Raw genomic sequence first — 12,552 nt, forward strand, 5'->3', positions numbered from 1 at the left:
CCGTGGGCCCCAGAGGGAGGGCGTGCGTCTCTGAACCTGGGACAGAACGAAGCAGCTCAGGGACTGCAGCTGGAGGCTTGGAGCCGGCGGTCCCAACGCTCACCTTGAAAAATCTTCCCGATGACCTCGGGCGGCGGCACCGTCATTCAGGTCCCAGACCTTGGAGCCATTCTTTGCTCCATTCATTTCTCCGTTTCAACAATATTTCACAAACTTTTTAGTAAACCCCTACTGTGTGCCGGGCACTGTTCTGGGAGTTCTGTTCTAGAGTGAATGAAACAGACCAAGTCTCTGCCTTCATGGAATAAACACGCACACCGCTTATATGCCTGGGCGTTCATATTACGGGTGTTCAGTGTATGCGTGGGTCAGATGGTAGTAAGTACAACAAAGAGGAACTGACCGGGAAAGTGAAGCAGGGAAGGGGGACATAGAGGACCACCGAGAAAAGCTTTTCTGGTAACGTGACATTTGAGCAAACCATGTTGGTATCTGCTTTCCTGATATCCGAAGGAATGCCAAATGCAGAAGGGGTCTCGGGCTTGGTCTGTTCCCACAGAAGGGCAAGGAGGCCAACATGGACAAAGGGGAAGGAGGGAGGGAGGGGAGACAGGCCTCACGGGCCCTGCCGAGGCTTCTGACTTTTGCTTGAAGTGAAAAGGAAACCCACTGGAGGGTCTGGAGAAACCCATCAACAAATCCCAAAAGTTCTACCTTCAAAATGCATTCCATCCTGTGCTTTCTCGCCACCTCCCCCGGGCTCGCCCTAGTCTGAGCGCCCATCATTTCTCCTCAGCACCACTCCAGAGCCTAATGGGGCTCCCTGCTTCAATCCGTTCACCTCAAGACAGCACCAGTGATCATTTTAAACATGCAGAGAATCCAGTCACTCCTTGTTTAAAAGCTTCTAATGGCTCCACTTCCCATGTCTGGGCTACAAGGCCCCAAAGGAATGACCTGCACCCACACCCCCCACCCGCCATCCTGATCTCACCACCCTCCCCTTCGCTCCACTCCAGCCCCACAGGGTTCCCGGCTGTTCCTTGAATAGGGTCAACATCCTCTAGTCTTGACCCTCCCATTTCCTCTCCCTGGGATGCCCATCCCCCACACGCCCTCTGGACTTGCCCTCTCGTTGCATTTACATCTGTGCTCCGCCCGCCGCTCCCAAAAGCCTTCTCTAACCGTCCCACCCAAGTCAGCAGCCTCCCATATAGTCTCTGCCCTATTACCCCGCTTCCCCTTCTTCACAGCACTTTTCACTGCTTGCCGTCATATTGCGTATTTATTTCTTTACAGTGTGTCGCCCCTTCTAAAATAATGCCTGGTATACAGTAGGGGGCTCAGTAAACATTTGTTGAGTGAACGAATGAATGAGTGGCGGGGAGAAAGAAATTATTCAGTCACACAAATAAATGTACCACGGCAACGGTGCTAAGTCAGTGTCTGGTACTAGAAGAACCTCTGATAAGAAGCTCTGACTTCCTCGGGGAAGACTGTCTTCCCTACGGAAATAATGCTGAGCCTGAGGTCGGAGAGGCTGAGAAAGGGTTAACCACACAAAGAGGGGAAATAGCTAGTGCAAAGGCCCTGTGGTGGGAGGGGCCTGGCAAACAGTGTTGGGGAAAAAGAAGCAGTGCCGGAGTTGCAGACGCTAGAGGGAGCACTACATGAGGAATGAGCTAGAGAGCTGAGCCGGGGCTAGAGCCAGCCGGGCTTTGCAGGCCATATTGAGGCATTTTGTCTTTTTCCTAGGAATAAAAAGAAGCTACTAGAGGGCTTGCTGGGGGTCTGTGTGGAGGGGCGTGGGGAAGGGGAAGGGGAAGGGGAGGGAAGTGACCTAAGCAGACGTGTGCTGAAGCCATCAGTCTGGCTGTGGTGTAGAGAACGGATTGCGGGATCAAGGCCACGGCCACGTGCACAGACCAGTCCGAGTGCCGCTCCAGTAGTCTAGGGGAGAGATGAAGCTAGCTGCCTCCGGGGGCTGGCAGGGTAAGGGGGTGGATGTAGAGGGAAGCAGATGGATTCAAGACATATGCAGAAAATAAAGTACAAAGGTTTGGTGCTGAATCAGACCTAGGGGATGAGGGGCACCAAGGATAATGCTGGTTTGGGGGGTGCATAACTTGATCGATTAGTGAGTGTGCCTTTCACCGAGCTATGAAACATTGCGAGGAGAGAAAATAACGTGTTGATTTTGAGGCATCCTCGAGCCATCTAAGAAGACGTGACAGCAGTCAGTGAGCTCTAACTCACCCAGGGAGTGTAGAGAGTGAGACATAAAGAATTGAGCTACTTTTAAAAATGGGGGGAAAGAGAACTAAGACCAAGCCTTGTGTGACCACAACATTGACTGGCCAGGTAGACGTGACGAGCCAGCAAACCTTACCGAGAAGGAATGGGCAAGGAGGTGGGATAAAAGAGGGGAGGGTGTTAGCGTCCCAAAGCCCAAAGAAGAACAGGTTTCGCGAAGGAGGAGCTGGTCACCCGGGTCCAGTGCTGCTGAGAATTGGGAGAATCTGGTGCCTGAAAATGTTCTGTTGGATTGAGGGGCATGGAGGTCACACATGATCTTAATGAGGGATGTGTCCTGGAGTGATGAGGCCAGAGGCAGATTCAGGTGGGGGGGGCGGGGAGGAAAGCACAATGGGGAGGGTACTTTGCAGGAGTTTGGAGGTGAAAAGGAGTAGAACGATGGAGCAGAGTCTGGGAGTGGGGGGAGGGGTCCAATAGTTTTGTTGTTCTTTTTTCTTTTTTTAAAGATTTTTTTTTTTAAGTAATCTCTACACCCAACATGGGGCTCGAACTTACAGCCCTGAGATCAAGAGTCACAGGCTCCGCAGACTGAGCCAGCCGGGTGCCCCTGTTGTTCCTTTTTCTTAAAGGGGTAGATTTTGACATGATTAAAGGATCTAGTTAAAAGCAAGAGGTTGTATATGCTACAAAAAGAAGGTGAGGAAAGCAGGAGAGGATGGGGTGAAGTCCGGGTGAAAAGATTGGCTTTGGATAGAAGGAGGGACTGTTCTGTTGTAAGGGAGGAAAGGGCACAAGATGGGCACAGATATATGAAGTTTCTAACCTTGGCGCTTCTGGTAGATACTTACTTACTTACTTTTTTTTTTTTTAAAGATTTTATTTATTTATTTGAGACAGAGAGAATGAGAGAGAGAGAGCATGAGAGGGGGGAGGGGCAGAGGGAGAAGCAGACTCCCCGCCGAGCAGGGAGCCCGATGCGGGACTCGATCCTGGGACTCCAGGATCATGACCTGAGCCGAAGGCAGTCGCTTAACCGACTGAGCCACCCAGGTGCCCCAACTTACTTACTTATTTTTAGTGGTAGGGACATTGGACTAGGAAGGAAGGATCTGTCCCTCTAAATAGATCCACAAACTTGGGGAAGGTATTTCTCATTTCTTTGCTCCTTTTTAAAGAGAGGGTACTCTGTTAGATGGTCTCCAAGGTTTCCTATAGCTATGCTATTCTAAGCAAACCAAGAATGTGAAATTCAAAATGGTAGAAAATTAACCACCTAGAATGCTCCTTTTTACCGTTTTCAAATGCAAGTGCTCACGTCCAGTTCAAGGTGATGGACAGAGTTCATGTATTTCATCTCATCTTCCTTCCCAAATCCCACTAAAATGCCAGAAGAAATATAAAAATAAGAAGAACAAACCCAGAGTAGTGCTGGGAAACCAGGGAAGGTCTCACTAGCAGACCAGAGAAATGTAATGGCTGATAGTTATTCAGTGTTTCCAATGGGCCCTCCACAGCACTCAATGATTTGCATGTATTAAGCCATTTAAATAAGTCTACAAAATAGGTACTATTATTATCCAAATTGAAAGATGAGTAAACAGGGGGGGATGGGCGAAAAGGGGAAGAGGATAAAAGATACAAACTTCCAGTTATAAAATAAGTAGCAGAGGGAATATAGTTAATAATATTGTAACAACACTGTGTGGTTAATGTATATAAATGTTGTACACCCGAAACTGATATATTGTTATGTCAACTACAGTTCAACAAAAAAAGAAGAAGAAAAAACAAATGTTTGCTGATGCTAGGGCTAGCCCAATGGGGCAATATCAACGAAATAAAATTTAACACTGTAAAAACAATTAGTAAATAGAGCCACAGAGAGATCAAAAGCTTGTCCAAGCCAAGCCGTGTGACTCTAGAGTCTGCGCTAAACTGCTGTTATGTGACCTTTAGAAAACAAGAAGAAATTTCTGGAAATCATAATGTGGAACCCATACCCTGTTAGCACAGGAATAAGAGAAGGATATTGGAGGAATGATTATGAATCCTCCAAATAGAGCCCCAGAAAAAGCTCTGAATTAGTAGGGGCTAGAGTGAGTCATGGAGCAGAAAGCAGAGAAGTTAGTTAAAGGTCTGCCAAGGCAAATGGGCCTTTCTCCAACTCTGTGTACTGTGTCTTGCCACAGTTTTCACCCCCGGCTACCGCCAGTGAGAACAGCTTTCTAAATAAAGCACATCTTGTGCCCAGAGAGGGGGCCCCGCGTGGACTTTGTGGTAGGAGAGAGGAGGGAGTGCCCAGGTAATTGGGGGACCGGCCGTAAGAACGTAGAGACACCTTGGCAGAACAGTTAAATCCCCTAAAGCTCTATGCATCTGGTAAGACACTGACGCAACCTGTTCCCTATGCACGTTTCATAAATGGGAAGCCTCCCATGGGCACGCCCCCAACCATTCCCCTGCACAGCTCTGTCACGTTCCGAGAGAAAACCTGTCAGGTGAACCGTGACCTTCACAACCTCAGGGGACCCCAAACCACTCACCAAACCGTAGTGATCTAGTCCTTCCTATGAATGGCCAATCACCAGACACTTGAGCAAAACCAACAGCCCGGCAGCGAAAAACTAAGGTGAATAAGCAAAACCATTGACTTTTCAGGGAAAAGTTAATGTGGAAAGCGTTTTAAAAATTCAAATCAGTATCTGGAGAGATGTCCAAGAGAATATTGCATCCACAGAACAAAATCAGTCGGCTATGAAAAAGAAGGAATCAAGAGAGTGAGACAGTGTTCTTACAAATTGGTAACATAATTGCTGAAATATGACAGATGATTAGCAATGGACATAACCTGCAATCTGTCTTAGTAACTTGGAAGCCCAACTCATGGAAGATCAGTGGAACAATCTGTAAAGTACACGGGGAAAAGTTCTTTTTTTTTTTTTTTTTTAAGAGAGAGAGAGGGAGCAGGGTTGGAAGGGGCAGAGGGAGAGGGAGACAGAGAATCTCAGCCAGGTTCCACGCCCAGCACAGAGCCCAACTCGGGGCTCAATCTCACATCCCTGAAATCACAACCTGAGCCAAAACCAAGAGTCAGACGCTTAACCGACTGAGCCACCCAGGCACCCTGAAAATTTCATATTTTTAAGATTTCAAATCAGTAGGAAACAGATGGATTAATCAATTGATGATGCGGAGACAATAGCCAATTCACTTGGTAATGAATCAAGTTAGAAGCTTTTAACCCTCCGTTATCCCCTTTCTCTCCTGCTTCTATTTCTCCATCTCTACTGTTTCCGTCATGGTTCAAATATGCCCACATATCTCCCATTTTTCTCAACCACCTGCTTCCACTTCCATTCCTCTGTTCCTCTTCAGCAACACTTCTTGAACTTGTTGTCCACGGCTGGTCACTATCTCTGCTTCCCCCCTTTCCTTTCACTCCTAAAACCTCCTTTTAGGGGAGACTGAACGCGTTTGCACACTGTTGCTCGGAGTTGTGGTGTGAGTTCTACACTTCTGGAGGGCAATTTGGCAGCATCAATCAAAATGTAAAATACACATGATTTATGATGCAGGAAAGCTACTTTATGAAGTCTATTTTAAAGGAATACTAAAAGATATGCAAAAATAAACTTGCATTTAACAAAAGCAGATTTTTGATTTTAATGTTTCATTTTTTCAAGGAGGCTCCGTATCTAATATGGGGCTTGAACTTGCGACCCTGAGATTGAGTCGCACGCTCTACTAAGCCAGCCAGGTAACCCAAAAACAGATTTCAGATTTATAACAAGGTAATTGCAAGGCAACTGTGAGGTTTCAACATGAACACCGTTCATCTGCACGAAACTCCAGGGAGATTGATAACACTGTTGGTCTTTGCTTAATTTAAAAACAAGACAAAATTAGGGGCGCCTGGGTGGCTCAGTCGGTTAAGTGTCTGCCTTCGGCTCAGGTCATGATCCCGGGGTCCTGGGATTGAGTCCCACATCGGGCTCCCTGCTCACCAGGGAGCCTGCTTCTCCCTCTGCCTCTGCTGCTCCCCCTGCTTGTGTGTGCTCTCTCTCTCTTTCTGACAAATTCTTTAAAAAAAAAAAGCAAGACAAAATTAAACCAAACTAAAGAATTTCAATCTATAAGGAGGTACAGCAAAACTATTTTCATCTGATGGGTAGAGTCTTCGGCTGTTGAATAAGGAAAGGTTTTCTGGAGGAGGTGAAGTGGATATTTATCTAAAGTATTTATTAAAATTTTATTATATTTTAAAATTTTTTTAAAAATTCATTATATTTTATGGTAGGAAATGAAACATTCATGTTCCTCCCCCTTTCCTCTTTTTAAAATGATTTAGGGGGCGCCTGGCTGGCTTAGTCAGAAGAACATGTGACTCTTGATCCCGGGGTCGTTAAGTTTGAGCCCCACATTGCGTGCAGAGATTACTAAAAAAGAAAATACACTTTGGGGCACAAGGGTGACTCAGTCAGCTAAGCGTCTGCCTTTGGCTCAGGTCATGATCCCAGGATCCTGGGATAGAGCCCCACATTGGGCTCCCTACTCAGTGGGGACCTGCTTCTCCCTCCCTCTGCCCCCCACTCATGCTTGCTCTCTCTTTGTCTCTAGTGCTCTCTCTCTCAAATAAATAGAATATTTAAAAAGAAAATAAAAATAAATTTAAAAATAAACCAAAAAAATATACTTTAAAAAAAGGTGTTATAAATGAATTAGGATTCCCATAATCTAAATTCACAGTTCAGAAATAACCAAGGTCGGGCGCCTGGGTGGCTCAGTCGGTTAAGCGCCTGCCTTCAGCTCAGGTCATGATCCTGGAGTCCCGGGATCGAGTCCCGCATCGGGCTCCCTGCTCGGCGGGGAGTCTGCTTCTCCCTCTGACCCTCCCCCCTCTCATGCTCTCTCTATCACATTTTCTCTCTCTCAAATAAATAAATAAAATCTTTAAAAAAAAAAGAAATAACCAAGGTCATTCAAATCTTCCCCCATCGTATCTATTTACTAAAACTAACACACGCATTAAGATTGCATTACCTGAAATCAGTATTTCCTTGGAATGGTCACCAGCACCGCAGATGCGTTCATTACATTTGTGTCAACAATCAATGTCAATGGCCACATGACCAATTTAGTTTCAGCTGCCAACGCCACAAAAAAAATAAATAAATAAACGTCCTTCAACTCCTCCTGGTGATGGCATGCCCCAAGCTTCTACATTGTTGCAGCTCACATACCTCTCCTATGAAGCTCTTCTTGCCCTCCTCCACAGAGAAGGACTCTGTGCTTCTTGGGGCCCCACTGGTCCCAGGCCAGACTCTTATCAAGACCAGCAGCAGCACTGACACCTGAGAGCTTGTCAGAAATGCAGAATCGCAGACTCTACCCCAGACCTACTGAACTGCAGGCTCTGGGGAGGGAGTTCAGTGTTCACTAGTCCTTTGGGTCTTACATGCTAATGCTTAAGAAGCGCCGACCTAAGAGCACTTCACCAGAGCCTCATCAGGCTCTGCACACAAATGAGGTCACGTTGACATTCGTGCTCGAATAATCTGAGCTCCCTTGATCACGTACATTTGCAGGACTCCTAAGTCCTTTTCGGGTCTGCTTCTTCCTCCCAGAGTATTTCTGGGAGTCCCGAGGGTGTGCTCCTACATGCCCCACCACCGATGGGGGGCTGCTGTCCGCCTCTGTGGGGGGTGCCCGATCTCCACTGCTATTCAGTGAGCGACTTTTAAGCAGACAGTTCTGCACAATCCACTTAAAAGCTAGTCCGGTCCCCAAAGTGAGCGGAAGTACACAATGTGTTTTGGCCTGGTAGGGTGAGATGAGAAAACTGCTGGACACAAGGCAGGGCTATACGTGATGTTGGCCACCAGACAACTCGCATGGATCAATGGAATTGCCCAGCCAAAGGCCACTTGACGGCATCCCTCCCGCTGAAATAGGCTACTCTAGGGCTTCAGCTTGGCCATTATCCTCTCCTCTCCTGCACATCCCTTCCTCCCTTCTGCAGCATCCCAGCAGCATACAACATGATTTAATATAATCCACCAAAAAAAAAAAAAAAACCAAAAAAGACTCCCCGTGCTCGTCGGGGCAAGTAAAAAGCTTGCCATCCTAACAAGCGGAGAGCTGAACAAACTGAAAAATCAACAACTCTTCTTAGAGATTCACTAGAGAAGTGAGGTCACAGAGCCAACTGCTGCCCCGAAAACTGGATAGCCAGACAGGCGAATACGGAGAGTCACAACTTACTGGAGCAGAAAGCTCCAAGGGAAGCCGCGCTGGGCAGGAAACCCCGCCGTGCAATTGACACGTTGCTGGAGGCTCAGCACCAGAGAGACCAAAGACTCCAGGGGAACCCAGTCATCAGTGGGTCCCCAGTTTTGTGAGTTGTAGCTCTAGGAGCTTGATCAGGTTCTCAGGCTCAATAGTCGAGAAAAATCCTGCCTCCTGCTTCTGGCAGGGGGAGGGGGAAACGAACCACTTTGAACACATCAGAGCATTCTGGTTTTCTGTTTGTTTGTTTGCATTCTGGTTTTTCGTTACAAGGTCTGCCCTCAAGAGAAGCAAGTTGCTAGGGTTTTTATCAGAGCCTAACTGACCTGGGGGAAGGGAAAGTTGACTCTTGAACAACGTGGGTTTGAACTGCATGGATCCACTTATACATGGATTTTTTTTCAATAAATACAGTACATTATTGGAACTGTATTTTCCTTACGATTTTTTCTTTTTTCTTATGATTTTCTTAATGTTATTTTCTTCTCTCTAGCTTTACTTTATTTTAAGAATACAGTTTATAATATATATACCATACAAAATGCGTGTTAATCGACTTTATTTTATTGGTAATGCTTTCAGTCAACAGGAGGCTATTAGTAGTTAAGTTTTGGGGGGAATCAGGGGCACCTGGCTGGCTTAGTCAGTGGAGCATGCAACTCTTGATCTCGGGGTTGTGGGTTTGAGCCCCACACTGGGTGTGGAGATGACTTAAGAAAATGAAATCTTTAAAAAAAGTAAAGACAAGAAGAAATTACAAGACATATTAAAAGGCAAAAAACAGTTGGAAGAGACAAATAGAACCAGAGTCAGATATGGCAGGAATGTTGGAAGGCTGCAGACTCCTCGTCCAGGCCCCTGGCTTTAAATATCATGTCTTTGCTGATGTCACCAAATTTAAATCTCCAGCTCTGACTTCAACCCCAGAGCTTTAAAGGCATATCAAATTGCCTGTTTGGCATCTCATGCAGATGTCATATAGACATCTCAAACCATGTGGCCGGGACGGAAGCCATCGGTTGCTCCCCTCCTCCAACCTGTCCCTTCCCCAGGCTTCCCTACTACAGCTCGGAGCTCCAGCAGTCACTCACTTGGCCAGGACAAAATCCTAGAAAGTCATTCTTGATTCTTCTCTTGCTCTCAATCCCCATATCTGCTCCATCAGCGAATGCTGTCACCTCCACGTCCAAACTATGTGCAGAATGAATGCAATAGCTTCTCGCCATCTCTACTGCTATTTGTCTAGTCTGAACCACCATCACCTGTCACCTGGACTCCTGCCCTCTCCTCCACTGTTCTCCTTCTCTCCAGTCACAGTGATCTTTTATTTATTTATTTATATTTTATTTTATTAATTTTATCTTTTAAAAAGTAATTTCTACTCCCAATGTGGGGCTTGAACTCACGACCCCAAGATCCAGAGATGCATGCTCTACCACTTGAGCCAGCCAGGCACCCTACAATGATCCTTCTGAAGCATAAACCAGATCACATCACTCTTCTGCCTAAAAACACAAAAGACTTTCTCTTGTACAGTCTGTTCGCTACAGTGTGTGTTTCTTTGGTGGGAATTACCGACTAAGCGATAGGGGACTGACGTTGGTATAACATAGAAATTGTGTTGGTTCACATGCTGTTTTTCTAGCATGGCAACATTTGAAGCAATCTGTGGCAAATTTCCTCACCATTAAAAAGAAGGGCTTAGCAATATAGGAAGACCCCAAGCAGAGAGCAGGAAATCTACAGAGACCTTCCTTCAGCTACTAGTGTGGCTAGCTTAGTGGTTTCAATAATGGCTATGGTCTTTTCTGTGGGAAGCTATCTCTCAAAGCTGTGAGTACAGATGAAGATGCTAGAAAGGCATTTCTCCTGTGTTAAAATGATGAAAAATAACAAAGTCCATGTCCTGGATTATTTATTTAATTTCAATGAAAATGGTCTCTATTAGAAGGGAGTGCCCTCCAGGACTCCCTTCATGGAGGAGGAAGCTGACCCCGGGGTTGAAGGCTGCAAAGGATTAACTGGCTGGGATATAGGGGACAAATGCCATCAGCAGTGTAACTCTAGCGGAGATATTACTATTATTGGAATTGGTGTTGCTCTTCTTAATGCTTTGGTTACAATGTTCTATGGGTTTTGAAGTGGTTTACCTTAACCCTACATTTCCCCCAAACCCTATTATTTCTAGCACACGCATTAGCAGAATTCAAAGTTTTTCAGAATCGTCATTATAATAGAAACACCCGTACTTACAAAACCCAAACTTCTTAACGTCCTCATCCCCCACGCTATATCTACCTCCAGAATATGTCCTGAACCCAAGCATTTCTCACCACTTCCATAGCTACGACCCTAGTCCAAAACACCATCTCTACTTGCCTGGACTACCAAGATAGCCTCCTTTCTACTCTTTCTTATAGTTCGTTCTCTACACAGCAGTTAAAAAGATCCCTTTGAAACAGAAACCAGGTTGCATTACCACTCTGTTTACAAATCAACTCTTGGGGCACCTGGGTGGCTCAGTGGGTTAAGCATCCGACTCTTGATTTCGGCTCAGGTCATGATGTCAGGGTTGTGAGATGGAGCCCTGCATTGGGCTCCATGCCCAGAGTGGAGCCCGATTAAGGCTCTCTCCCTCCCTCTCCGTCTGCCCCTTCCCTCTCCCCCTCTAAAAAGTAAATAAATAAAAATTAATTAATTAATTAATTAAATATCAACTCTCTAAAAGCCTCCCATACCATTCCAAATAAACCCATGCCGTTTCCATGGCTCTCAAGCTGTGCCTCAGAGTCCTTCTGCTTGTTATTCCCTCTGTATGGAACAGTCTTCCCCAGCTCTTCACCTGGCAGGTTGTTTCTCATCATTTGGGTGCTGTCTTAAATGTCACCTCCTCAGCAACTTACCCTTCTTAGCACCCTAAGGAATGTTCTCCTTCTACCAAATCATCTGTAGAAAATCACCCTGATTAGATTTGTTCCCAGCACTATCTGAATTTATCTTTTTTTAAAGATTTTATTTATTTATGTATTTGAGAGAGAGAGAGAGCATGAGCAGGGGGAGGGGGAGTGAGAGAGGGAGAAGCAGGCTTCCCTCCGGGCAGGGAGCCCGACGTGGGGCTTGATCCCAGGGCTCTGGGATCATGACCTGAGCCGAAGGCAGATGCCTAACGACTGAGCCACCCACCCCTTTATCTTTAAAAGATAAATTCAGGGGCGCCTGGGTGGCTCAGTCGTTAAGCGTCTGCCTTCAGCTCAGGTCATGATCCCAGAGCGCTGGGATCGAGCCCCGCGTCGGGCTCCCTGCCCGGAGGGAAGCCTGCTTCTCCCTCTCCCATTCCCCCTCCCTCACTGTGTCTCTCTCTGTCAAACAAATAAATAAAATGTTTAAAAAATATGTATGACCGATGTCAAAGAGGTTACTGCCTATGTTCTCCTCTAGGATTTTGATGGATTCCTGCCTCACATGGAGGTCTTTCAACCATTTTGAGTAACTTCTTTCAAGATACATCTCCAAAGGCTAGTGAAACAAAAGCAAAAATGAACTTTTGGACTTCATCAAGATAAAAATTTCTGCACAGCAAAGGAAACAGTCCACAAAACAAAGAGGCAGCCCACAGAATGGGAGAAGATATTTGCAAATGACACTACAGATAAAGGGCTGGTATCCAAGATCTATAAAGAACTTCTCAAACTCAACACCCAAAAAACAAATAATCAAGTCAAAAAATGGGCAGAAGACATGAAGAGACACTTCTCCAAAGAAGACATACAAATGGCTAACAGACACATGAAAAAATGTTCATCATCATTAGCCATCAGGGACATTCAAACCAAAACCACACTAAGATACCACCTTATACCAGTTAGAATGGCAAAAATGGACAAGGCAAGAAACAACAAATGTTGGAGAGGTTGTGGAGAAAGGGGAGCTCTCTTACACTGTTGGTGGGAATGCAAGTTGGTACAGCCACTTTGGAAAACAGTGGAGGTGCCTCAAAAAGTTAAAAATAGA

The 12,552-nt window shown here is 45.9% G+C and overlaps 1 protein-coding gene across 1 annotated transcript in view; it reads right to left on the bottom strand.

Annotated features, from left to right (window-relative positions):
* Positions 1–8,631: 8,631 nt before the first annotated feature.
* HTATSF1 (HIV-1 Tat specific factor 1) overlaps positions 8,632–12,552 on the bottom strand; it is a 20,030-nt gene continuing 16,109 nt past the window's right edge. Inside the window, exon 10 of the mRNA XM_081809302.1 lies at positions 8,632–8,721. Within this exon, the coding sequence (XP_081665428.1) occupies positions 8,632–8,721 (90 nt within the window). The remainder of the gene's footprint in view (positions 8,722–12,552) is intronic.

The sequence above is a fragment of the Leptonychotes weddellii genome, chromosome X, assembly GCF_054177405.1.
Source record: "Leptonychotes weddellii isolate Sample4059 chromosome X, ASM5417740v2, whole genome shotgun sequence".
NCBI lineage: Eukaryota > Metazoa > Chordata > Mammalia > Carnivora > Phocidae > Leptonychotes > Leptonychotes weddellii.